General features: G+C 34.8%; 1 protein-coding gene across 4 annotated transcripts; it reads right to left on the bottom strand.

The window, feature by feature from the left end:
* Window positions 1-97: 97 nt before the first annotated feature.
* Window positions 98-27876, bottom strand: LOC121868343 (phosphatidylserine synthase-like). 4 transcript variants are annotated; one of them, XR_006089380.1, is made up of 9 exons: window positions 27663-27873; window positions 23938-24124; window positions 22882-22956; window positions 21872-22033; window positions 21226-21377; window positions 20430-20684; window positions 19261-19501; window positions 11139-11381; window positions 98-9308 (listed from the first exon to the last, which is right to left on the bottom strand). XR_006089380.1 is itself a non-coding variant. In XM_042368849.1 (9 exons), the coding sequence occupies exons 1-8, from the start codon at window positions 27830-27832 to the stop codon at window positions 16520-16522; spliced, it is 1260 nt and encodes a 419-aa protein (XP_042224783.1). In that variant the 5' UTR covers window positions 27833-27876; the 3' UTR covers window positions 11247-11381; window positions 16509-16519. The 4 variants fall into 4 exon arrangements, 3 of the variants coding, with proteins under 3 accessions (XP_042224782.1, XP_042224781.1, XP_042224783.1); XM_042368849.1 differs by lacking the exon at window positions 98-9308 and adding an exon at window positions 16509-16537 and having other exon boundaries at window positions 11247-11381; window positions 27663-27876; XM_042368848.1 differs by having other exon boundaries at window positions 98-11309; window positions 27663-27876.
* Window positions 27877-27959: the final 83 nt, after the last annotated feature.

The following is a 27959-nucleotide window of genomic DNA, read 5'->3' as shown; positions in this document are numbered from 1 at the left end:
TAACCCACATTGTTCACCTTTCTCCACTAATCTGTTACCAGTTTTTTGCAATGTAATGTATAAAGTTCCTTATATAAAGAAGGTATCAAAAACATTCTTCAAAATGATATTTTTATTACTAAATTAATAATGACTGCATCAAAAAGAATAAATCTACAAAAGATGCCAAGTTTGTGCAATGTATAAAATATTACATTACACACTCTTACAATTGTAATCTGGTCACACTTGAGATCTCTGAAATCACTTGGCAAGTTAATAACAATAACTAAACTTGTCACCAAATATGAACTCGGCACTGACAGTCAGTCATCACACAACTATTGAGAATCATAAATGGATTGTAAACATCAAATATCAGATTAATATTCACCAACACGTTACTGGTGGAAATATCATGGTACAGCACTCGCTTAAGTATCAACACACAACATTAAAATACAAAGATATCTTATGGTATACTGTCCTCAATTATTATTTATGAAAACTTATTGTACAGCGATTGGATAAAGATGTGAATAAAGTTTATTTAGTGCAGATCTTTTTAAAATATAAAGACTAATTGCAATATGCACAATGATAAATCATCACCTGAAGTAAATAGGAAGAACTAGTCTGTGGTAAACCCACACTGTCTTTAAGAAGAGAAGTAAATTACTGTTCAACAAACAAGAATGAGTGCAAATCATTGCTAAATATTCAATTCCACTGGACTAATATTTGAAGGCTTAGTTTGAGAATACAGTAAGTATTGGAGTAACATGTAAGAAAACTAACACACTACATACATCATTTCCCATACTTTGTGGGGTGGCATCCCCAAACAAGCAGCATTAGCTTAGCCAAGGGCATTGATGTGGCTTGTGGCCAACTCAGCGCACGCCAAACTTGCCTGACATATGATCAAGACTATGTCAACAGAGCTATCAACTGAGTCATGGAGCTCTTGTTTAATATACACTACCCACCCTACACCAGACAGTGCTTTGTGATGGCAAGATCTTTACGATTTAAAACTTGGGTTTGGTTTCTGACTAAATGGGGTACCCAACGTTGCCCGAGTTTGATTTGGTGGGGCAGCTCATAGTCATGTCCATAGCTACACTATCATCTAAACTACTGTACATTCACTATACCATCATCTATACTACATCTACATCCACTATAGTACTATCATCTGCACTGCATCTACAACACTACACTGAACCCACGACATTATCATCAAAATACATCCACTACACTATCTAATCTACATCAACTGTGCTTTTTATACTACATCCACTACACTATCAACACTACATCCAATACACTATCATCAAACTACTGAATCTACACAGTATAATGCTTAAAGGAAATTGCCCACTCCCTCCTGAACCATCACTGGCAATTCCTTAAACTCAGTATTTTCAATAGTGTCACAAAAATATAAAATACTGCTGCTTGCTTCAGCAGAGGTAGATAAATGTAAAAACACTTTGAACTCATGTATACAGTATTGTATTTGCAAATATGCTAGTGGAACAATATCTGTAAACAAGTTAATGATATTCAGATTAATATCCTCCATTTCATTCTTTTAACATGACTTGTAATAAAACAATAAAATAAACATCAGAGAAAACAAAAATAACTGTCTGATGTGCAGATGGTGCATTTCTGACTCATCATAAAATATTAAAATCAAAGTGTTGGATTGATGCTGGAAATCCATTTTCTGACCAAATCTGGACCAGGCAACATCAATTGTATGGCTGAGCCATAAACCTCACAAGTGCACAATAACATGGTGCAGAAGTTATATTTTCCCTAAGGAAAAGATGAAGAGATGAAGAAAGAACCCAGTCATGAGTCGGTTACAACTAAACTGGAGCTGTCCTGGAAATTCCAATATGGCTGACAACAAGGGATAGGTGTTTCCTTAGGCCAACAGAGAAGGATTGATCTGGTGCACTTTCATAAGTTGTTTGGTCCTGACATAAGCCATAAAACTACAGAGGTCACATCAACTAAAAGAGACAAGATATAATTATCTCCTTCCACCGAGTTATTAACGTAATGTCAATTCTGCATACAGTATAAAGGATACAAACATCCAGCTTACTGATTTAATGTATCATCTATTGCCTATCCTAACATCAATTAAGAAAATCTTATTTTCTATCATTCACATTTATAAACACTGAGATGAGGTAAGACACTTTAATTCACAAAATGTAAATTTGTAATATCCTGCAAATAATAATACTTCACGTTCTTAGTCTAATATATAAAGAGATTTTAAACAAAATTTGTATGATTTAGATCAACAGCACAAAATCAAAAAGAGTACAGTACTGTATAATGAAAGATGGACAAAAGTTTGCACAGGTTGCAAATACTATTACTATTAACTTGTAAAGAGAGCTAATAAATTGACAAGGGACTGCTGTTAGTGATCATCATTTATAAGGAACTACTGTACAAAGGTGTAGCTTATGTGCACCTCAGTAGGTGTACTCTTACAGCGATTGTCTTAAATATCTGTTCAACACTTTTCTAAAAATACAATTATTGGTTCTTCATAAGGCAGTTCCAGAATCATCTTAAAATGTTTCATCTATATTCTTGACATATCTTCAATAATGCCAATAAAATCTATAGTATTTACGAGATACTAATCATGTCCTATATTTCTACTGTGATCTTTTTTAATGTCTAAATTCTAGTGCAATTTCAATACACTACAAGCTTTACATGGAGTATTAGATGAGGAAACACAGATGAACTAAATAACCGGCAAGACATGGGGTACACATTATGAAAATGGCTGTACAGGTACTTCCATACTTACACACTTTACAGATGAGGAATGAACTACTGTAATTATCAAACTCTAGTACAGTAACAATCAATAGTAATTAACACTGAATGTAATTCCCTCTTAATCCTTTCACTTAAAACAATTAGTAACAGCATTAGTTAAGTCACTTTTAAGCTGTTTTTACTAAAGTAAATTGTTACTTATCTTGGTATACAGATTTAATATGTATTTGGTGCCTTCTCAAAAATGTGCTGAAAACAATCAACATCCTTTTCCATTGGCTCCAATTTTAAATAAATTAAACAGCAAACATTTCCACATTCCTCTACTTCTAGTACTCAGAATGTCAATTACTAAACAAGATAACTAAATATATGTGTGTGTGTGTGTGTGTGTGTGTGTGTGTGTGTGTGTGTGTGACTGTCAGTACATAACCAACATGGCTAAATCATCTGTTTCATTAACACTACTGTACCAGCTACTTAATTTCATCATTTGAAAGTGATGTTTAAAATCAATATAAAATGGATATAACCCAACTGGATCCATGATATCCACCCATTGTGTCCTGCCAACAGCAGTAAAGACAACAGAAGCAGTTTATTCTTACTTTTGTTCTTTTTGATTCGATAGGAGCTTTATGATTATGAAAAAAATTTAAGATAAAGAGAACTGTTGCTTACATCATGAGTCAGTAATGAGGATTGAAAGTAAGTAAAAAAAAAACAATACAGAAACCAAGGTTGAATTTTCCATTTGAAGAACAAAAATATGATTTACATGGGCAACCATCATGATCCAATTATTTTTGCCTTGAATAACAATACTGTAAACTCCTTAGGAAACCTTTTCTTTGCATAGATGGCTATGTAATGAAAAGATAAGCTACTTAAAGTGGTCTCTATCACTGTCGTCAAAACATAAATGGTAAATGCAATTACAAACAAAGTTTTTGTGTATTATGGTCATTCTACTCAAAGAGCCTAACATACCTTATATTAGAAGATAAGAACAAAATGGAATACAATACTTTATATAGAAGGCTACTAATAGCCATTTCATCCATTTCCACTACACAGGGTTGATTCCTACAAGACAAAAACACTCATCTAGTCCATGTTGGGGAATAAGTTATACAAGTGAATAACATCAACAATCTAACATTTGAAGATAGAACAATACAATCTTTAAACTATCCAATAAGACATCTGTTAAAAATATCCGTTAATTCAAAAGAGAAAACAAGAAGCAAGTATTCCTCTATTCATACAGGAGCAGATACTGAACAATGTACCTCCATCAACTACACCATGAAATATTATACGTAGATGCTTTTATAACCAATTTATGCGAAAATTATTTACTCGAGACCTTGCATCCTGCATCAATACAGTAGAGTATTTACATGTTGTCCTGATGACTTACTCTAGGTATTTATATAATCTATCAAAGAATACTGTACTTAAAAAAAAAAGATAGGGGAGGAAAAATAAGTCCTAGATACAGTATTATAAAATGAAAAAATCCAAGTAAGGTTAAAATAATGATATATAATTGACATGGAAGTTATGCAAGAAAAATAAAAATTTGTAAATTTGTCCAGAGTACTTGGACAGATACGTACAGTATCGTGGTACAGTACAAGTGTTACAGAATCAGTGCTGCAATGATTTAAGAAACAGCATTTAGCATCTACTCAGAAACAACTAAATATACTCCTTTTAAAGTTATTCCAACATACATAAAGGGTATAGTATATTATAAAGTATGTTATCATTTACAAGGTTTTCATCTACAAGAGAATTAATTATCTAGTATATAACATAAGTTCCCTAATAAATACTTTCTACTTAAAAATATTGTACATGCAAATTATCACTGTTACACAAAATAGCCACAACAAAACTATCTTTCCTTATCAAGAAAATATGACATTTTCTACAAACTATTTTTGCAAGTTTCACTTATCAGAATCATATACAGGCTGACCCTTTCTTACCCAGCAACCTTGGGACCAGGGCTGATATTAGAGGAAGAAATTTATGAATCTAAGCCTCTGTCACACACATACCAACAAGAACACAGCAACCTTTTCAGCGGTGTGTGTCACTTCCTCTTGGGAAAACAAGAGCCAGGAGTATTTGATGGTCACTTATAAGACATTATGTCTGTGAACTAGGGGTAAAATAATAATTTAATATCTAAAATCACACAACACTAGCAGCAGGACCACAGCCAAGACAATAAAAGCTGTTTAAATAAACTCTGGGCTGTGAACATAAAGTACACATGACGCCATGCAGCCAATTGGACAACTACGTGGTGGATGAATTGTAAGATTTACCAGGTACAGTAATGATTTTTCTATTACAGTGCCATTAATTGCGAGTTGTCGGTTGATGGAATGCCAGTCAAGAGAGGGTCAACCTGTAGTATTTTCACTATAAATATCCATTACAACTGTGTTAGATACTTAAAGAAATATGAGAATGTTATCTTAACTAATAAAAAAATCCTTATAAACTAAGCATATGTCTAAAGTCTAATAAGCAAAATACAAAATAATTTGTTTCAATTTTTACAAAATAGCTATATTATAAAATTAAAATATACTATGAAAAGAAAACCATCAAAATTCATTTCACTCTTGTTACTGACAAACACATACAAAAATACAGTACTGTACTTGAAAAATTAGTGGCCATGTATTCATTCTCTTAGATCTGCAGCATCATAATATTCACCTTATTACAGTTACAGTTTGGCACTCTACAGCATATACACTTAGACAGGATGGAGCTAATCTAAGATTAAAAAGTCTTCTAGAATGACTAAATTAAGTCCACTTAGTAGTTTTTCACACATCCACAATTTCAATATCCTAAAAAAAATTGCTACTACCCATTATTTAAGGTTCTATTGTGTACCCTCACCTGTACATTCCTCTTCTCCATATCAGAAATTCCCAACTCTTGTTAAATGTGGCAGACTGCTTGTGAAATAATTTACCCAGAATGAAGAGTTCTTTACAAATTTTGAGGACTGTTGTTGACTATAGTTACCATACAAAGGAAACTTTCAGATAAAGCAACAAAGTGTATTTACAAAATATATTATGGTTCAAGCATCAAAGAGTAGCTATAAATCATTGAAATACTGCAATCACATATTCACAATCTTCTGATACATGTACAATGTCTGTACATCAGTCAAGTTATATGCTTATGGTACAGTATTATCGAGTACTTAAAATAAATTTCTTCCTTATGGAATTACTGTTATCAACTGTTATGTAAGTGACCATATGAAGTCCATGCTGAGGGAGTCATCAGTTATTTTAAACCAAAATTAACTTTGACAAGAGAATCCACAAGAGACCATGCAGCAGGGAGAGCTGCCATCGGGTAATCATACTGTAGCTAACCCATATGAGGATAGTAAATGGCAAAATATTATGATGATGATGATGATGATGATAAATACTATACATTCAAATTTTGAACTTTGTATTATTCAAGGGGTTCATGACCCTCTTCTTTGGTAATTTTTTCTTGTAGATCATATCAAGTCAAAAACTAAAACACAAGAAATTTTTCAGAATGCACACAACCAGTCCCTGAAAAATATACAAAACAAAAAGAAGGTTTGATGCTATTTTGTATAAAAATTAAGGAAACAAAACTATTCTTTTATGAACTTACAGAACAAAAAGCTTCTGACATATATCCAATGCCACCATAGAAAAATCAACATACAGTATACAAGTCATACTGTACATGAACCTAACTCATACTTGACTGGTTAAAACTTGAAGCATATCCTTGTGTGACTCATAATTTTGGATTTAGTACAGTACATACTGTATCAAAATCCAGTATTATGATACATATTCAAGTAAAAAGTTTTAATTGAAATCTTTCGTTTATCAAGAGATGGGACAAACAAGACAGATGTGCAAGAGTGGCTACTGTAAGCTTCCCCAATTTTGTAAATCATAATGATAAAGAATAAAAAAGGCACATATCATTTCAATACACTATATCACTAATATGGCTTTATATCTACAGAACATAGTTGCTCAAACTCACAGTTTGTACTGTATAATAATTAATAATGGATTTGGGGATGAGGTAAACAGTAAGTGAATAACAACAGGTTATGTAGAAAGTTTCATAATATTTGGCTACGTAGGAAGTGTATAACAGTCTTAAAGAAAGACTCTTCCCATAAAATAAAAAATAAACTTGGGAAGCTTGGGATGCAGTGCTCTTCCACAATATCTCCTATTATTTTCTTAATTCTCTCTTTTCATAACCCTATCCTAGCCTAACCTATGCTAAACTAGCCTAACCGTCCTACTGTGTATCTTATCTTTTTTATTTAAAATTATCTTCCCTATTTCTTACACTGAGTGAGTGGCAACCCCCCTCCCTTGAAGGAAAGGGTTACTTAGTTCAATTCGAATCCTTGGCATGACAAAGTGACCAGTTCTATTCATTTCAATACGCATCACTATCTGACTTAGTTGTAGGTTCAACCAGTCAAAAGCTTACACCAGTAATGCTGAGACACAAAATATGATAACCACAACTTAAACTCAAACACCATGGGAGTTGTATTACACTGACCTGTGACCTGAGCACCTGGCCACTTAAGATGGGAGATCAAATTGTTATAAAGTAAACTACATTACACCTTACACTCATCTGTTATCAAATGTACCTAGTGTTTAGCTTTATGCTGCATTCCATTTTCTCTATACAGTGGTACAACAACTTCATTTACATAGTTCTCTGGTACAAATCCTAATCCTTTTCCCTCTTCATTTCTTCTTATACAGTACTTGGTATCAACCAGGAGAATACTACACATCTAAACATATTTATTATGTGCATTATAAAAACAGTAGCCATAATTCCTAAGAATATATATCATGTCGCCAAAGCATATTACAATTACCTTATGCATTACACTGACCACTAATTAAAAAGTTGATGTGTTTTATATGTATGATTTTATGAAAAGCCTTCATTTTACCACAGGAGAGTAGAGTACTGTACTGACATACACAATAAAACACTCAATATAATGACTAGCAACACAAAATAACTTCAGTAATTTATTTAAATTTATGACAGTGATTACAAACAATAGTGTCATAACAATATCATCATCACTTTTAGAGTCTGAGCTATGTATCTACACTGTATCTGGCTATCATTTGGATTACATGTTCCTGCTGATCCAAAATATCTTCCTGAAGGTACAGTACTTCCTCCAGCAATGTTATAACTATACTAATATATACAAATCAATAAAATGGACTTTTTAAACTTATCAAAGCAAAAGAACTTTTATTGCTATGGTATCAAGTGTATAAAATAATAAACTCAACTTCCATGACCATGAACTCCCATTTACTTAAATGAGGAAATTGCAAATGTTCACCCAATAAAAACATTCTGACATTGACAAAGATATCTGTAAAGACGTAAACTTTGCACGTTGCTTAAGGTCATAATCTGTAAGACTCAACAAGTCAAGTAAGTGGAGTGATTTTAACAATGCCTCCCATTGTAACATAACTTCCTTAAAACCATACCTTATATGGCTCAACAAGACAAATTAGGTAAGAGCAGTAACTTTTATTCTGCCTCCCAGTGTAACTCAACAGGGTTCTACAACATGGGTTAACAACAGCTCAGATCAAAGGGAGATTCATAGAAGAAGAAAAAATTACCAACTTTTAAAATACAATTCATCAACCTTTCCCTGTCTTTTGCTGTACATGGCACAAGAGAATGCCTCCACAGTATCTAGTACATTACAGCCTCTTTATGTAAAATAAATAGGCTTAACATTTCAATGATATAAATTTTCAATTACCATACAATCATTTGTCATGTTCAGTATGCAGATACCATTTTCTTTTGGGGTAAAATATGTCACATTTTATGAATGCTGTACTGACGTATTAAAGATAGAAATTACAATACATATATAATAATAATAATAATAATAATAATAATAATAATAATAATAATAATAATAATATTAATAATAATATAGGTGGCCCTCACCATTCATGGGCTTGAAGTTCACCATTCAACCATTCACGGCGACATAAAATGTATTCAACATTAACATCTGTGGTGGAAGTTTAGATATTCACAGTTTAAAGCTCAAGCATGGCAAGGTGACTCCTAGGTAGACTTTTAAGAAATCATTATACTGTATATAAAGATGCAAAACCTTTAAATAACTAAAGATATACATGTACTATACCTGTCCATTATAATAAAACTTTTTGTGTTCTAATATAAAAATAAATTAAATTACAAGTAGAAAATGAAAAATTACTATTAGTACAGTACAGTATTAACAAAAGTGAACACGTAGAAACAGTGCATCAGCCACTCAACAGTGTGTCAGCCTCTGGTCTCTATTCTGCTATGAGCTTCCATAGGGCATCACAAAAATGGGAGTAAGTCCAAATGTTGAGGGCCACCTGTAATTACAATGAAAACAATATAGTATAACAAGACGATAATAATAATAATAATAATAAATCTCACCCCTACTGAACAGGAGCCACTGTACATGGCCTATCCCCCTGAATGATAGACGTGATGTCCATACTGTACAAGTAAAATCACCTGAGTTGGCAACATGCCCAACAATTAAATGCAGGAATCTGTCCTAATAAACTTTCTCACTGAAACTTAAATCAATCCACAAAGTCTATGGAAAGTTATGAATCAGAAACCAAAATTGCTACAGACAGCATCACTGCTATGTCCCTCTGAACTTCCAGTCAAAAGGATAAAAACAGGTAATATCTACTTATAATACCAACTAAAAATATAATCATGATCTTAATAACCACAATATGAATATCATTAATAGTACAAGTATCATACAAATAGTTACTGCACTCAGATGACAGGTTGAACTCGAGAGCCCATCAAGTATATCCCTGTAGCAGACATAATGTTTTGCCCAAAAGATGTATCTAATATGCTCAACACCATTCATTGACATGCTTCCTACTAATTTCCTCATACTGTAAGTCCACCAAATGGTCTGAAATATGTTATCTATCTATCTATCTATTCACCCATTCACAGGTCCATCCATCTATCTAATTATCAACCTATGAGAGAAAAACACTTCTCTATCATTTGCAGTTTCCTGTTGTTCTTTCTTTTTCCTAAATACATCTTGTTTTCCCTCACATGCTGAGGCAATCATTGTTTTTTTTCAGTTTTTTCATAACTTCTTGAGTGTAAACAAGTGACAGCTGCTTCACAATCAAGGTTACACCAACATTGGCTGAGTGTCAGTGTTGGACTCCCACTTACAATATACAGTACATGAAACAGTTACCAGTACTTATAAGTGAAGACAGCTTAAGTATCTAAAGTGCTTTTGGGATCCTTAGGCCCATGTCCCTCTAACTTCACTGTGTAAGTATCATATGTACAGTACAAAGTGAATATGAATAATGATAAAAGCAAAAATAAAGTATATACAGTAGATGTTAATATGGATATTCAATAGGCCCAAGAATATCACGCTCAAAAAGTGCAAATAAAAATGAGAATCACAACACATATGCCTCTTACTGGTAACCTTTGTGGAATGACAATCTCTCTCATGAAACTTGCTAATGTCACAAAACCATACATCACAAAAGGCCACATTCAAACAAGTGCAATCAATATATGCATGCATCAAGGTATTCTGGGGACCACATCTTTGAAAATATCATTGTTATATCTTTCTGACTTTAAGCCAAATCGTGAATAATACAGTATTGTTAAATAATAAACAACCATAGGAATATTTTCAGGAAAGATAAGGCTTGGTATAAATCTATTAATGGGGCATTACTAATGGACACCCTTGGAAGATTTCTTAAAAGAAGCTACTAGAGAATATACACCTACTGAAGAAAAAGTATAGTAAAAAGATAAGGTTGTATGTTAAAAAATCTAACTACAACATGATTTCACATTTCTTCTACATAAATTTATCCAAAATTTATGGCCATAAACTTATATGTTAAAAATTGGCTATTTGATTGTACTTGCAGAAATATATATATCACCTTTACTTGCACACTGTTTAGGCAACATTTGGTTGAAACCTATCATACTGATAATTCAACTACAGTATCTACAAGACGATCAAAGGCATGCATGAGACAGACTTGTGCATTTGGAAACCCATTAAAAGCTGTTACAGTCAAAGTAGGTCTAGAACATGCTTTGAGGGGATATTCTCCTGGGCAACATTAAGAAAAATGCTCATAAAGATTACTGGAATAGGTACAAACTTGTACACTTGTCAACATCACTGGAAGCAGAGGTTTTCACTCGTTATAAAGTTATTGGTCTAATCTGTTACTTCGCCTGAGTCGGGTATGGAACACTCTGCGCTGTGTCACTGGCGGCCACTCGTCTTCATCGTCACTGTCCTCATCCTCTGGAGTGCTAAGCGTCACAGTCTTGCGGGGAAGAGATTGAATATATGAAGACACCATAGTGTCTGTTTCTGTGTCTTCATCCCAAGAATCCTCCTGTGAAAAAAAAAGTTAATATCTTTCAGGAATCACTTACATTAAAATATTCTTCCAAACTTTTTTTTTTATTATCTTTATTCCATTCCCAACTAAAATGGGTGGCAGATAATCAACAGAGCATTAAGTCTATACCATAATTACTAGGTGAGCACATAGCACTCATTCATAAATCAAAATTTTTAATAGAATTTGCCTTGAGATGTATACCAGGGGCCTCCTTAGTTACCATACCATCTACCACTACTTAACTACCATAAACATATGACACTTATCATCATAAAATCTCTCGCCAATCAAAAGGAATATTTCTTCTTGATGTCTTATTTAATGAAGACATATACAGTATATTGTGTGTGTATATAAAGTGAATAATGTATACATGTATGCATACATAATCATGAGAACCTATAACCGCAATACTATGTAAGGATGTCTGTCTCTTACTGTTCATATTACAAGTATCCAATTAAGATGTACATACTTATATTCATATTTAGATCATGGCACACCTCTGAGATAAAACTAACATTTGTGAATTATTGTAACTGTACTTTACTGGATAACCAAATATGTACAGTACCTGTATTCCCAACTGTAATATTTAGCTGTCTCAGGGGGTAACCTTTCCCTTAATAATGGGAGTAATGGAAGATTAATTCTATCTAATAAAAGGAATACAAGGGCTTGAGATCACTTGCTCGGAGGAAGTCTATGATATACTCGTCTGTGCCATTATCTATACAGTATACTGTAGCCATCTTGGAAAATATATGAATGTCAGTTGTCACACCTGAAATATGTACATGGAATGATAACTAAACATTCTCATTTATGATTTTCCCTTGATACTGTATCTTGTATTTGAAATGCATTCTTTAAACTAACCTAAATTGAAATATGGATAATTTAGCACCAATCAATCTAGTGCCTCCAGAGATATCAAAGATAAATTCTTCTAACTGACTGCTATTCATACCAATACAGTATAATAATAATGTCATTAGATGTATGACAACAGCAAAGTGCTTGAAAGGATCTTGGAACACCAGTATATTTATACCTGCATTAAGCCAAACCACTATCTGAGAAGAGTTATGGATACCACTAACTGTTACTGGTGAAGCTCATCACTTAGCACATGTTGACTACAGTACTGTAATACAGTAAGTACTCAATTCTGATGGACATAAGATTATCATACTATACAGAACTCTATGATATAACATTTATAGCATAATCTGTATGTGAACAGCCACATCCTGCGAGATCTTGTCTGTCAGGTACTGTATCACATTAACAGTTAACTGAAAGCAATTTTACCAAAAAGTTGTCCTGTAGACAAAAATAATGACATGTGCATCTGTGCTATGTTTGTATTTCTTGATATATATACATAGACAACTGAAAACTCACCCAATTAATCATTCAAATCCTTTAATAAACATGACAAGACTTTGCTTGCATGTTTGTTAGTCAAGTTACTTTTAATGTTAATAATGTTATTTCTTTATTTACACACTTACAAAATTAATGACTCACATACAAGGTGAGGCAAAGAAAGGACTTGCTTTATTTACAAGGATAGCAGTTCAATTAACGAAAATAAAATGCTACATCAAATAAAAAGTAACCAATAAAAGAAAAAGATCAAGACAGGAATCTCATTTTAAGACTGAGCCGAAGATTAAATAACTTATGCATTATCCCAACAACTCTATGGGGTCAAAACATGGGTAAACCTCAGACAGTGGCAGCTGGGATTAATTCTTTAATTATTTCAGCCTCCCTACTGAGACTAAAGCCCTTAACGTATTTACTACAGGAACACCAATTTTTTAATTTTATTTGGCAAACACCAAACGATTTTATTCAGCTCAGAGGCAACCCTGTACACAAGGGATTAAAAGGGGGTCGTGACACAGCAGCATCTATTGCTTATAATTTTTGACTGCCAAGTTCAATTCTAACTCGGTTCCAGCCAACTTCCTCACACTGTTACCCCCTGAGATGGTGTTGCCAGGTTAAACTTCTTCACCTTGGTGGAAGGCAGCTGAAACTTAGTCAAAATCAATCCTGAGAGTTGTAGGATTGGGGCAACAGGTGACATGAGAGGTGTGGACAGCCGATATGATGTCACAACTCACTGCGTTTAACCTTAAGTGGTGACTGCTGGTTTTATTACCCTTTTGAACAGTTCTACTTCAAGCAAGAAGGTGTAACTAATTAATGAATTAGTACCAGCACCATATTTGATGGGTTACCAGGGTTCTGACATTAGTAGAATTTGTGGCATTACACCAGAGTCACGTAAGGAGGATGTAACATCATAAACAGAGGACGTGTATCTGCTATAAGCACATATAGTACTAAAATGCTAATGGGTAAATTTTTGCAAGAACTAATGGAATCCAGAAATTATGAAGGCAATTAAAGAACAAAAGAAAATCAAATATGCTTAAAATACAAGTTATATGTGTTTGAGGAGACTAATTACAGGATCAGACTGCAAGGTCATATGACAAATGGGACAATATTAGCTTTAGATGTTCATGTTTACACCTACAGCGGCCACCACACTATAAGAAGGCACCAGTCATCAATCTTGTAATAAGTATAACAGTATAGCTTTCTATCTACAAAGCCTTACCAAGTTTATCTATGATGCCTCATTCCTCCAGGCAGTTCCCTCTGTTGCCAATTTTTCTCTGCTTAATGTACTTGCTACATTGCCCAAGTACAATCTTTTTACTCTCCTCTCTTCCACCACCCTCAGCCTTCTTTACTATTCCAAACACATGATAAATTTTACTGTTTCCTACCCCAGATGCAACCTTCAAGTACCCAGTGAGTCATCTATTTGGCTTGAATAGTAGAGTATTCTGCTTCTTTCCAATCAAATGGTTCACTACCATAGGTTAGGGTAGGTAGTATATCTTCTCTACCTCAAAGCTTACATTCTTTCCTTTGGTGATGCTCCCAGCTCACCAACCACCTTCTTCCCATGTATTTTTCTCACTAATTTCACTTTCCATTACATCATTGTTATATAACATGCAGTCACTGTACTCCCAAATACTTTAAAATTTTTACTCTCCTCCAGTACCTCATTCTTCATCATAATCTTATATCTTTCCTTATTAGGTTTTCTATTTTGTCAATCTCCATTTCCTTGAAGTCTCTGGATACAACCACAGTATTTAACTCATCCTAAAACTTTCTCATTTCTACCTTTAAATGATTTGTTACTTTATTTATTAGAATACTCTACACACAATAAATTTATACTTTTTCAACCCCCCCCCCCCCTTCATTCTATCTACATCATTCTAATGATAAAAAACTGTCATGCCATTTTTCCTTTATAATTTTCTTTCATTTCAAACCAGAGCTTTAAATTTTCATGCCTTCCCATTCATCATTTCTTCCTTCTGTCTCACAAATTCCTCCTCCCAGCAACTGTTCTCCAATACACTAAAACAACACCTCAGATATGTCCCTAGAGACTGAATGGTTACACAAACTCGTCAGTTGACACTGGTTTAATCCCCACCATAGAGGGTTGGGAGATTCACTAACTTTCAACATCATCACCTACAATACTCTCCCCACAACAAAATAATACTACAGTATACTAAAAACAGTACCAAAATACACGAAAAGGGAATCAAAATCAAGGGGCACTCTAGCACAAACGGTTTTTAAAGTTTAGGTAAAAATCAGTAAACAAAAATCTGCAATTTTTACTTTAAAAATCATCTATACCAGTATACGTGTATTCATTTACATCAACAAAGAGGTTCACATCACCTAAGTGAGAGATAAACACTATTTACACTACAGTTTATATCTGAGGGTATTATAATGCCTGGTCCCAACCACAATAGAGGAACTTGTGTGAGGAGAATACAAGACCATCAATAAGGAAAGAGTTACTTTCATGACCTGTATTATCACAGTAATAGTTTAAACACGAGGCACTAACACTACTTCATTATACACAACTTGTTGATTCACAGTTGATATTCTTCCCTAAATCTACTTTCAATACCATATCTATTGGGGTTCCTCTCTCTACTTCTGAGGTACATTTTATTTCCTCATCTACTTTGCCTCATCAGTTGGAGTCACTCTATCATCTGCCCTATCTACTTTGATTACTTGATAAAATTTCTTTGGCTGCTTTCATAACCACATTTGCATAAGTTTATTTTTCTTTCTTGATTACCTCACCAGTACATATGAAAGGTCCTTTATATGTATGCACCTGCAGTGCCTCATATATTCTGGTTATCAATAAATTAAAACTTCAACTAGTTCACTTCCAATATCATTAACTAAAGACAACTGCTATACTTGAACAAAAGTCAAATCAATTCCAAATTACTTAAGTGTGCTTTACACTGGTTTGTTGAATCTGTTAACTTATGGAAATCATTATACTGTGCCTATACAATACTGGACTACCATTTCTCAAAAAACTTATTTTATTTGAATTTGCAGTGAATCAAATACCCTGCATAACAAAAATGCAGCAATAAAAACTCTGCATCATCAGTTGTATTAAAATATGGGAAGCAACTTTATATACAAATATTGTACTATGAACTGATTGGTATATGACTACACTCATTTGAAAAAGGAGAAACTGTATATCACAATTAAGCCAAACAGGTTAGTGAAAAAATGCACAAATATGTAAAGAGGAACAGCCCAACCGAATAAAGATGGAGAGTGACTACTGCACAGTTATCCCATGACATGTACCAATTCATCCCATGTGAAATGTTATGTGGGGATTGTAACAAGGCAAATTTAAAGAGCATGTTATAATGAAATCTAAGGAGCAGCTAATGGGAGTGTGTCTTTATAACACTATCTGCTCACTAGAAAAATCCCTAAAGAAGCTTGTTATTCCAATATATTTAGGAGGATGTTGTTATTATGTGCAGAAAATCCTTAAGATTAATAAAGCTGACATGCTACTCATCATGGTCTACAGGATTATAAAATTAGCAACTCTGATAGTTTTAGTCAATACAAAATTTAGGAACAAATAAAATAAAAAGTCTAAACACGATATTACAAATAGGATGTAAAACTTTGGGTTTGTCACATGTCACTTACCATGGATGACCCTAGTGTTTTTGCTGCCTCTTAGAAGGAAGTGAGAATATTATATCAACTTATAAAGAGAAATATTTATTTAAAAAAAAAATTATTGTCTTAAAATAAAGATCAATTTTCCCCTTCACATAATAATCCTCTATGAATAAATGTGACAATTACTCAGGAATATCATCAGTATTAACACTCCTTTATATGACCCATTAAACTAGTGAAGCTCCAGTACTATCTCCACATAACATAGTCAAATATTGAATATGCAAATCAAGAAAATTTCTTATGGCCTAATTGGAATTGTTCTTATTAAATACAATGGGATATATTAATCATGCATGGGAGTTCAACTGGAATCAAGGTTATGAAGGAAATACATGAGGGAGGGAAGAGAACTTGGAGGTACAAACGCTGATTATTAAAGGTGGTGGTGATTGGCTCAAACCAAAAAACAAAGGAAAATTAAATGTCTTCCAACTACCAAAGTCCTCTCTGCTCTATTAAGGGTTAGTTTTCATCTTTTATGTCATCGTTGGAGTCTTACTTACATATATACAGTATTTCAATGAATTCAGTTACTATCAGCAGTAAAAGATCCTCAGAGCCACCACTTCAGCCAATGAACATCTCCCAGGAGGGTTAACTACGTCCGGGAAGTTGACAAAGCAATAACCATTCTAAGGTCTCACCATTGGCAATAACATTACAGGTCCTGCCTCATATCACTACTAACACATCAAGGCAGCCCCCCAAAATATAGTGTACACATCTTCACAAAGCTACTCACAACAACAAATTTCCCTTCATTTTTTCCCCATTTCACTATCTATATACCTACAGCAGTGTTTCCCGGTAACTTTCAACACAACTATGCATATAAGTGTGTACTGTACACCAAATTCTACGCACTGTATGCCATTCAATCCCCCAAGCTTCACGGATCTAATAACATTACAGAACTGTACTTCGATTCCCCTACACTTTCTCCTTGCTTACATTCCCACTCCCTCTATATAAGTATTATAATCTTTATAATAGTTATTTATACTTCCGCTGACTCCTTTATATCCTGCGAAATTAATCTTCCTGAAAAATATATTTGTATGAGAAATTTATCCCTAAAAACTATTATCTTTTTATAAATATATTTTCATAAGCTATCCTGTATATATATCCTGTAACTTCTGGAGTAATATATTTTAGATTTACTGTATACCTTCTGCATCTACTTACTCAAAAATGTTTAACATCACCTTATTTTTATTTTTCCTTAATCCATCTCATTAAAATATCAATATCACAAGTATCCGATATGGAGGGGTTGCTGTTTTCCATGGCAACAAGAGGCCATCCACAATCTTGGGTATGTACTGAAGATATCTCTCTCTCTATGTGAGGTGGATTGACAAAGTGAAGCTCTATTGCTTTTATCAATGGATTCTTATTTACAAACCTTGGCATAGTGAGTCAAACATGTCCAGGAAGAAGAGTGAAATTAAATAATAACAAGAAAGTTTGGTCCTAATATAATAAATATGAATACCCCTGAATATGCTTGACTCAGTCAGCAATATTGATCACTACCAGTAACTCACTCTTTGATCTGTGATAAAATGAATTTTCCTTCTGCTGTAACATACATGGCAAGATCACTGTGAATTATATTGTGTTCTCACAGAGATCTAACTTCCAATGACATGAAAGCTTACAAAGGACATCAAGTCTACAATCAGTCTGTCTGTGGCTGAGTACAGTACTGTACAAGAGAGGAAGGTCACTGCCTGGGAAGATATTGGAAGCATAATGTATTGTGACCAAGTCCCAGGTTGCTGATCTGACTTTCTTCCTCATTTACACACAATTGCAGGGTCTCAATTGTTTCTCTTACTATTGACAACACAACATACATATATTGTTTCTCACTTTTGATCTTTTTTATTTGTTTGTATTTCTTTATGGTTCTTTATTATTATTATTATTATTATTATTATTATTATTATTATTATTATTATTATTATTATTATTATTACAGTATTCTTATTATTATTATTATTATTTTATCATTTTATTTTCAGTTTTGTATTTTTTATTATAAATTTCATTTACTATGAATTATTATTATTATTAAATTTTCACCCCCCAGGCCCCGATGTGGGTCAGTGACCTATGCCCGGGTGGGCTAATCCCCCTTAAAAATAAAAATAAATAAATAAATAAGTCTTTAATAAGTCTACCCTTATGTGCCAATGACACACCATGCTGGCATAGCCATTGATATATTTAGGACAAGGCAATTTATGATTTCAAGGGGTACAAGACACAATATTATAAGAGATTCAAAAGTTTACCTCGTCCTGGGTGGCGGCAGCAACATGAAGCAGTGTCAGCCAGACAATTAATTTTTGTCAACATCTTATCATTTAGGAGGTTAATACTTCTGGTGATCTCCTTGACTTTTTTAGATCAGTTGAACTTCCTCTACTATGTTACAATATAACAACTATCATTGTTGTATCATGTGCAAATATTAAAATATATCTACTGTATATGTGCATGCAATCAGTGTTTTCACATATCACGTGAAATGCAAGAAAATTTTTGAATTATTTTTTGGGTAAATGAGATGAAGAATTCTATGTATAATATTTAAAGATGAATTATCTATCAAAACATAGGTTATGTACATTCAGTAATTAAAAAAACAGACCAGTATGTAACATCAATAAAAGTAAATTATACAAATTCTGACTGTACTTACCAGTTTGATCTGGCGCTTACGTTGCCACCTGTGATGTGTAACACACAGGTACACACACACTACTGACCCTGCAGCTTGAATCAACACCCAAGCGATGATATTACGGACAAGAGTGTGTTGAAATATGTCTGCTCCAAACTTGATGCAGATAAGAGATTCAATGCACATGCACAGCCCATACACCCAGCACTGTGTTCCCACACGCTTACATCTGGGGTCTGTCACATAGCTGTAGTACTGCCTGTAGAAATAGGTAGAAATAGAAGCAATGTTTATTGATTCACAGAAATTCCCCCAGCTCTAGCACCTTAATAGCATGGGTTCCTGAACAATATATAAAAATAACATACCTCACTCTGTGGGCCAACCTGCTGTCTTCAACATGTACTTTCATGACACATATGATAAATAGGACTGTTCTTTCCTTTTTTTTTCCTGATAATACTAGTAGGCATAAAGTTTTGTATTCATATAATGGCTCAAGGAATACAACAGCACCAAAAAACACTGACATGTTAACAGTAAAAGAGACAAATGAAGAGAGTCCAAACCTAAAATATCTTCAAGTTTCAGCTGCTGGAACTAATAAATGAAACTATAATGACTAGTGACACAAACTGTGAAGCAACTCAATGGTAAAACACAAGGATTAATGTTGACATATTGTAGTGGATACCTCCCCTACAAACGCTGTTTGTCGCTGAGTAGCCGACCCCGCGAATTCCCCAGTGTATGCCTCGTGGTCTAGGTCAACCAGCGCCGCCTTACATGACGGAGGTCAACTATTAAGCCACGCCTACCTCCGCTATATAAGACCTGACCTCGCGGTGACCACTCTCTTTCTACCTACACCAACCAGCAAGCAACACTACCTCCTCCGCTTCTGTCTGGCGGCCCTCGCTCCCGCTGGCAAGCATGGCGACCCACAAGCTTGTCCTCCTCTAAGCACCCCCACCAACCAGCTCTCTCTACATCACGCTTGTAACCACGCTGCCTCCTCCCAGCACCAGCCACCAAGCTGCATTGTACATCCAATATAATATGTATACAGAGAGCACATTGTGAGTTTCCTTTCTCCATCCCATCCTGAGTGTGAACCCAAACATCACATACCCCACAATTTGTCTTGCTATCTTTTATCTGATACTGTACAGGACAAACACACTTACCTTATCGTTGGGGCAGACGAGGCTCCCATCAAAAAGATCCTCATGAAGACAAGTGGATGGCTGGGAGGCATCTGAAAGATGTGCTTAAGAAAAAAGGTGTTAAGCTCAGAGAGTTGCCAGAAGACGACAAGTTGAGACACGGCCAGAAAGCGCATGTAGCTGCAAGCAGGATCTAACCACCTCATGGCTGTCCATGATTCTGGAGTGAACTGAAGAACAGCACGCTTCAGCTTACCAGTTGTGGTCTGGATGTCCCTGAGAGACAAATATTGGCACTTAACAATTTCAGACATGAAGAACTATAAACAATATAAACCTAAGATTATGTGTAATTATATATACTGTTCTTTAAGAGGGCAACAATTTTCAGGTATGTACAAACAGTGAACCAAGCAATACATTGAATAATTCAGAGCCTCTTGTAACCCATTACTGTACAGTGTAAAAAAGTTAAATATCTCAAGAATCTGTACTGGGTCTTAACAGAATTTGGAGAACAAAATAATGTTATTTAACAGTAGCAGAAAGACTAGGAATGCTGTAGAAGATTCTGTTTTAAAAGAAACGTTTTTCAAAATTTAAATTATACCAGATAAGTTTCATTTGAAAAAACAATCCAGAAATCTAAAAATACTTCATAACCTCCTTTTCCAAAAACACACACACACACACTGGTAACTTTTTTTAGATCCTTGGGGAGAAACCAAAATTGACAGCCATGAGAAATTATTAGGAAGCAATTCATAATCACACAAGAGTGAAAATAAGATAAAAAGATATTACAAAATGGCCTTACTTGATACTCTCCCAATTGTAGTAACGCATCTCCATCAAATGGCACACTTGCATGCCAACCCATATCCCAAAACCATTACACAGAAGAACGTCTAAAATGACAGCATCCCACCAACACTCAATGAAGTTCGGAAGGAGATGTGAGAATGCAATCTGGAAAATAATTCACATTTAAGATATACCCTGAACAGTAAATTCATTTTAATTCAAATTCCACTGATATAAGATGGTACAAAAACCTCTCGACACTTCAGCCATTATACATCTTAACTCATTCACATTAGTTTTTACATCACAAGAGAAGGAAACAAAATTGTCACTATAATTTGTTTTACTGTATCATCTAAACCACTAATTTTAATACCATTGCTAATCTGACCTCCCTAAAAGATCAAAAATAGCCATGGAAAAAAAAGGTTACAATTCTAAGACAGTTTACACCAGATACATTTTGAGACATTCTGTGGTATTATAATTACAATATCTAAAGACCATCCATCCTTTATCTCCAGCCATTATAACTGGTCCATCCATCCTATCTCCCAGCAATACACAACGACCAAAATAATGTAACCTGAGATCCAATGGTTTATGCACCAAATTCTCTAATATAATACTAATCTATTAATTACTATAACTCAACTTACTTCTGTTATCTCCCACATGACAGAGATAGTCCACAAGATGCCATAGTGACGCACGAGCAAGGTCTTCATGACCCAACCTGTGAAGTGGGCAAAGCAGAAAAAATCGATGGTCTCCCACAGTCGCGCAAAGGTAAGATCATCACATTTCTCTCCCCATTTACCCTGTTCAAAAGGGGTGGGAGTTAGGTATAATGGAGGGATCAGTAAAAAAGTATAATCTGGCAAGCATATGTCCAAGAACTGAAGATGCTTCTCTATTAAAAAATCATCCAATTTCATGCAGATTAAGGAGCAGTTATTAACATAGTTCTGATAAATAATGTGTGTAGTCTTAACAAAAGGGATGAGAAATATATCATTAAAAGAAATTCATCAATCATATCCTAATCAAATCATAAACTTATGTGTTTCCTTTCAAGACCCTGAAATGGTGATGATAATCAAAATTAGCAAGTTTTGGGAAAACTCTAAATGTGAAATGGTCTCAATCAGTTATTAAAATGCTGTAAGCCAACAACTGATCCACTGTCTTACTGTTTACCAACTACTGTCAACCTTAATTTGGAAACAGCAAGTAACTTCAAACAGGTAACAGTGGTAGCTCTCTTATCATGGGTCATGTTCCCCCATTCATGGCAACAATAAAGTAATATACAGTACCAGTGGAGTACACCTTTCACCCTCAATCTCACAAACACTCTAGACCTTACACCCTACATTTGTCCCCCAACTCATCTCTCATTTTGCCCTTTAGTTTGTTTCACACAAAACAAGGACACCCAAGTTCCTTTCACTCAGACTACTTTTAATGCCTCTCTTCTCATCACTCTGATTACATCAACTCAAATTCAAACATAATACTGTGATTTTTCTCTGGCATTGTTTTAGTAATCAAATATATGATGGTGTGTATAATTTTCATGTACTGTAGTCTTATTCATAAAATTCAGCATCTTATCAAGGAGGAAAGGTTAGCAATATGAGAATGTTACTGGTAATAGCACACCGACCTTATCCATATCAATGGTGAAGTTTTTCAGTTCTGGGAAGAACCATTCAAACATGCTACGTACAGTCCTGTAGTCCTGTTAAAAATAAAGGTAAATACAGTTTCTATATGCTAATAAGTCTTTTATATAAGTATAAAGAGTTAACATACAAGAAGGTATCTCTGTGGAGTAAGTGGGAGCAAGCATGTAAACTGAACAAGCTGAGGCTGAGTTTTAGATAAATGCAGTGAGCATGGATCAACATACAACATTAGTGATGTCCTGACAAACAGTCTCATATGCAGTTGGTGTTACCCTGTATCTAAAAACAATTATTTACCTATCTGAGTCAAGCAAGGAACAGTATACTGTATGAATATGACAATTTGAGCAAAAGATTATTAAACAATGTACAGAAGACTCCTCTTTCAAGGAGTAAAAACTGCCAATGAAATTTCTTCAGAAACATTCAAGTAAAATGCTTCAAAGATTATGAACACAGTGACATAACATTACCTGAAAAACATAGTCCACCCTAAACACATGTCATCTTTAAGCAGAACACAACTGTCAAACTAGTACAAATCCCTGAGATCACCTAAAGATTAACCTCCGGTTTATTTCACCTGATGATTAAACACCCCGAACACTACCTGCGGGGGGGGGGAGATTAAGTTTAATTAATTATGGTTAGGTTCACGTTAAAGTGGTTTATCTTAAGGAAAAATAGCTGGAGGTTATTCTTCAGATGATCCAATGCATATATGACATCAAAAGGGAGACTCAGAATCTAGTCTTGATTCTGGCAGGAAAAAACTTTAAAGGGTAAAATAGAGAGGTAATGCTAAAATACAAACTGGGATTGAATTAATACAAAATTAACTTCAGTACAGGTAAAAATGTCTTAAAAGTGACTAACCAATATTGAATGCACATTTAAGAAGAAAATATTCATTCTATTATCATATTTATATTTTGGGATACTGTTTTATGTGGTGAATTATTACTGTCAGTATCATGAGGTTCTTTGCCAGTGATGAAAATGAACAGCACTAACTAATTCACTATGAATTTTACCTGGAAGATAATGAAGAGCAGTAACAGCATGTATAATATTGAGAGCCCAAATACAATGCGCCAGATAGCTGGGTGCGGTCGAGTAAAAGGGCCATTTGGGAATGCCATGACGCTAATGATGACGAAAAAGAAGACCATCGCACCCAACCCATACTGTATGTTTGACTGGATACTCTCATTTTCATCCCTATAAGAAAAAGGTAAGTTATTAGTGCATGTATAGTATTCATGATGGAAAAAATAATACAGTATTATGACAAACTTACCCTAATCCTTCTCACTGTTCAAGCTTCTCATGTGGTAAAAAGAAACATTCATCTCCTATAAAAAATTTCCTCAAGTTGCTGGTTAAGACACACAACCAACATGAAGTACTGTATAACAATGAATGTTTCCCCACGAGGCTCTTTTGCTACTCAGAAAAAATATTCACTAAAGTACAGGTACTCCTCGACTTACGACCACCCGGACATATGACTGCTGCAGTCATATAAAATATTTTTCAAATTACATATTTTTGAGTCCTGAAGTTAGTGATCATGCTGTGTACTGACAAAAAAAATTTTCTAATTCCCTTTAAAATGGCTGGCCAGCGTAAAAGTGAGAGTTCTCGTGGTGCTGAGAAGAAAAAGAAACACCCATTTTAGATTTTCTATGTCTTATTTTCACATTTTCGACTTACGACCTGGTCGTCGGTCCCTAACCCAGTCGTAAGTCGAGGACTGACTGATTCTAGCAGGAACAAATCACTGAGTACTGTACTATACAGTACAGTATACACTTACATTTTGCAGTACTGTACTTAGTAGTTTGTTCCTGCTATACAGTAATTAGACAAAGGTCAGAATGTTTATTTTGCTAATCTTGTATACTGCATAATGGGGCAAAACTCACAAGTACAGTACAGTAGCATTATTGACATTCAGTCAATCTGGGAATTTTCCAAAGTACTGTATCAGATATTGCTCCAATGTATAATTTGTTGATCATAAAACAAAAAAAAATAACCTAACTTGACCTAAATAATATAATGTTGAGGTGAAGCTTAAGTTTTGGTAGGTTAGTTTGGTACAGTTTATGAACGACAAATTACATAATGTAGCAGTGCATGATACATCAGAAAGTCCCAGTCTTGCCGAATGTCAACAAGAGAGCTCATGATTTTATGCCCAGTAAATGTAAGATTACTTCTTTTAAATGTAAGAGCAAAAGGTTCACAGCCAATGGTGTTAGAGGAAACAGATGATAATTAGGTAGATTCGTTTTATGTCCAAAATGGAATTCCATTACTATAATTTTTTCTTGTTTTTCATGGTTATTTGAATGAATATGACCTTTATTTCCTGCACTAATTACTTATTTAAGGATATACAGTGGTAGCGGAAAGTTTGGGCGCAAGACGAATGTAAACAATTGTGACATTTAAATAGACATTTAAAGGGCTCATGACGTACCTTATTTGCCAAGCGATTTTCCTCTAAGCTTGATGACCTTCTCCAAACGTTGTGGGATGCATCTTGCCAGTTTTTCTACGTGTTGGGGAATGATATTATCCCAAATATCCTGTATTTCTATTTTTAGCTTCGCTACTGTCGAAGCGTCACGATCCTGAAGCTCTTTTTTAATGATATGCCACACGTGCTCTATGGGATTTAGGTCTGGTGAATTCCCAGGCCACTTTTTGAAGTAATCTACACCACAGTCCTCTAACCACTGGATAATAGATCAAGCTGTGTGAGCAGGAGCTCCATCTTGCATAAACCAGCTAGCGTTACACTTTTCAAAGCTTTCAGGCAGGTTATCACACAATAACTCGAAATAACTGTGCTGATTTACACTCTCATTTTTTTCAAAAAATACTAAATTGCCAACTCCACCAAATGCAAAGCATCCCCACACCATAACACTTGGAGCATGCTTTACAACTTTAGCTGTGTAGCGGGGGTCATTTGGGTCCGATCCTTTGGGACGCCTGACACGCTTGGACCTGCAGCCAGACGACACCACAAACGTTGACTCATCACTCCACAAGACTTGTTCCCAGTCTTCTAGGGTCCAATCCTTATATTTCTTGCTAAAAGCAATGCGATCCCGTACATTTTTTGCACTTAAGAGGGGACGAACTTTAGCACAACAACTGCGATATTGTAAATCTTTGAGTAAATGATCAGAAATACATCTTACAGACACGTCCTGGAGCAGTGCAGGGTTATTTTCCTTCAGTTTTCGAGCTGTTAGTGTTGGATTTTTATCCAACTGCCTCTTTATAACCTTGGAAGTACGATTTTGTATTTTCCTTGGCCTACCAGAGCGAGGCTTGGGGGTAGAAATATCCTCACCTCCGCCGTCTCTAAATTTCTTGATCCACTTTTGAACTTGGCGCACTCCTATTCCCACACGAGTGGCTATATCTTTACACTTATAACCCTCCTTATAGAGGGTTATAATAGCAACAATTGTGTCTCTTCCCAGCTCTTTACCACTTCCCATTACAGAGATATTGAGGCACAAACACAGAACAAAACGCAAAAAAACGACTAGTCCGCGTGAGAGAAGTTTACACATTGCACCCACGTGCTCACTGAAGCGACTAATCAGAGTTGCCAAGTAGTGCGTATTGTCTCGCCTAAATAGCGGTACAAACCCTAGCATTGAAATATAGCGAAAAGTTTGGGCGGAAATTGGTATTTATCGTATGTTTTGATAATAGCGGAAAGTTTGGGCGCCTGTAATTTTGCGCCCAAACTTTCCGCTACCACTGTACAACCATGATTTGAACAAAGTGGCCAGGGTTTAAAAATATGTGAAGCAAAATACTAAAAACAGCACCAAACCTTTGAAAACCTTACCTAACCTTCCCTAACTTGTAAAAAGGTTAAGAATTGCTTTGGAGTTTATGGATCCCTCCTCATCTAAACACAGAAAACAACATCACCATCACATACTAAACACCGAGAACATGACTAAGGTAAGCTTTTTATAGTTCAAGGATTTTTATAGATTAGGAAATGTTACGTAGTGTTTTTAAAGGTTTATTTTGTGTTCTTTTGAGTAATTTACTCCAGAACTTCCCTCTACTTCAAACCCCTGCGATGGATATGGAAGTCTGATTCATGTGAAACAACACAAAATACATTAGGAAAACATATGGTAAAAGTATAGGTTTGGTCATCCCTATGTTTTTGACGTGTTCTGAATTATTTTGAACTAACCTAACCAACTTAACCAACCTAGCCACAGAACCCAGGAACTATATCTAACCTAACCAAAATTCCTAAAATTCCCCGGATCACCAAAACGATAATACCAAACATAATTTTTTAATTGTTTCTGTTTGTCCCAAAACGATTCTTTACCATGAAACCTCCATTGTGTTGATGTTCGTTAAATGGAGGTTTTACTGTATATTTCAACTTCTAAAGCAATTCCAAACATTTGAGATAATTTGTCTTAGTGCCCCATCTAAATATAAGCCCTAGGTACAGGGTACAGCAAATTTTAAAGGTAATAAACAAGTTATCAGCTTTCCTTCTACGGAAAATCCCATTTAATGCGTACTTCACTCAGCCATTTCCTTCATTCCCACTCTAGCTGTAATAGAGATAAAACAGAACAGCCGTTGAGCCAGGTATAAGGTGGCTGTATTCTGGTGTCACAGGACGATGAATCATATAATAGTACCGTAGCTTCTGCAATAGTAAAGTTCCATTGCCCCTAAAACTCACCTGGTGAACGCGAAGTAAATCAAGCCGGAGATTATAACTATTAGTAAAGTTATACTATGAGGTTTATAGAAGACATCCAGAGATATGTCATCAACAGGTCGCTCATTAATAGATATAAATCGGTCAGAAGCATCAGACCCGGACGAGTAAGTCCTCCTCCGCGTAGCCATGGTTGTCCGTCGTTGTTTACAGGGACCATAGAGAACCAGTGTACGGGGATAATTAAAACAGTTAACTCTTTTACGCTGAAATGACTATCAATAATATTCATAATTGTGAATATGTGTTAATTATTTT

This window comes from Homarus americanus, unplaced genomic scaffold (assembly GCF_018991925.1).
Source record: "Homarus americanus isolate GMGI-L3 unplaced genomic scaffold, GMGI_Hamer_2.0 scaffold19318, whole genome shotgun sequence".
Lineage (NCBI taxonomy): Eukaryota > Metazoa > Arthropoda > Malacostraca > Decapoda > Nephropidae > Homarus > Homarus americanus.
This window is presented reverse-complemented; position numbering and strand designations above follow the sequence as displayed.

Coding starts and splice junctions, on each gene's coding strand:
- LOC121868343 (XM_042368847.1), bottom strand. CDS start 27,832: ATGGCTACGCGGAGGAGGACTTACTCGTCCGGGTCTGATGCTTCTGAC. Junction 21,378..21,871: donor TCATGTGGGAGATAACAGAA/GTAAGTTGAGTT, acceptor ATTATTTTCCAG/ATTGCATTCTCACATCTCCT. Junction 20,685..21,225: donor TACAATTGGGAGAGTATCAA/GTAAGGCCATTT, acceptor TTTGTCTCTCAG/GGACATCCAGACCACAACTG.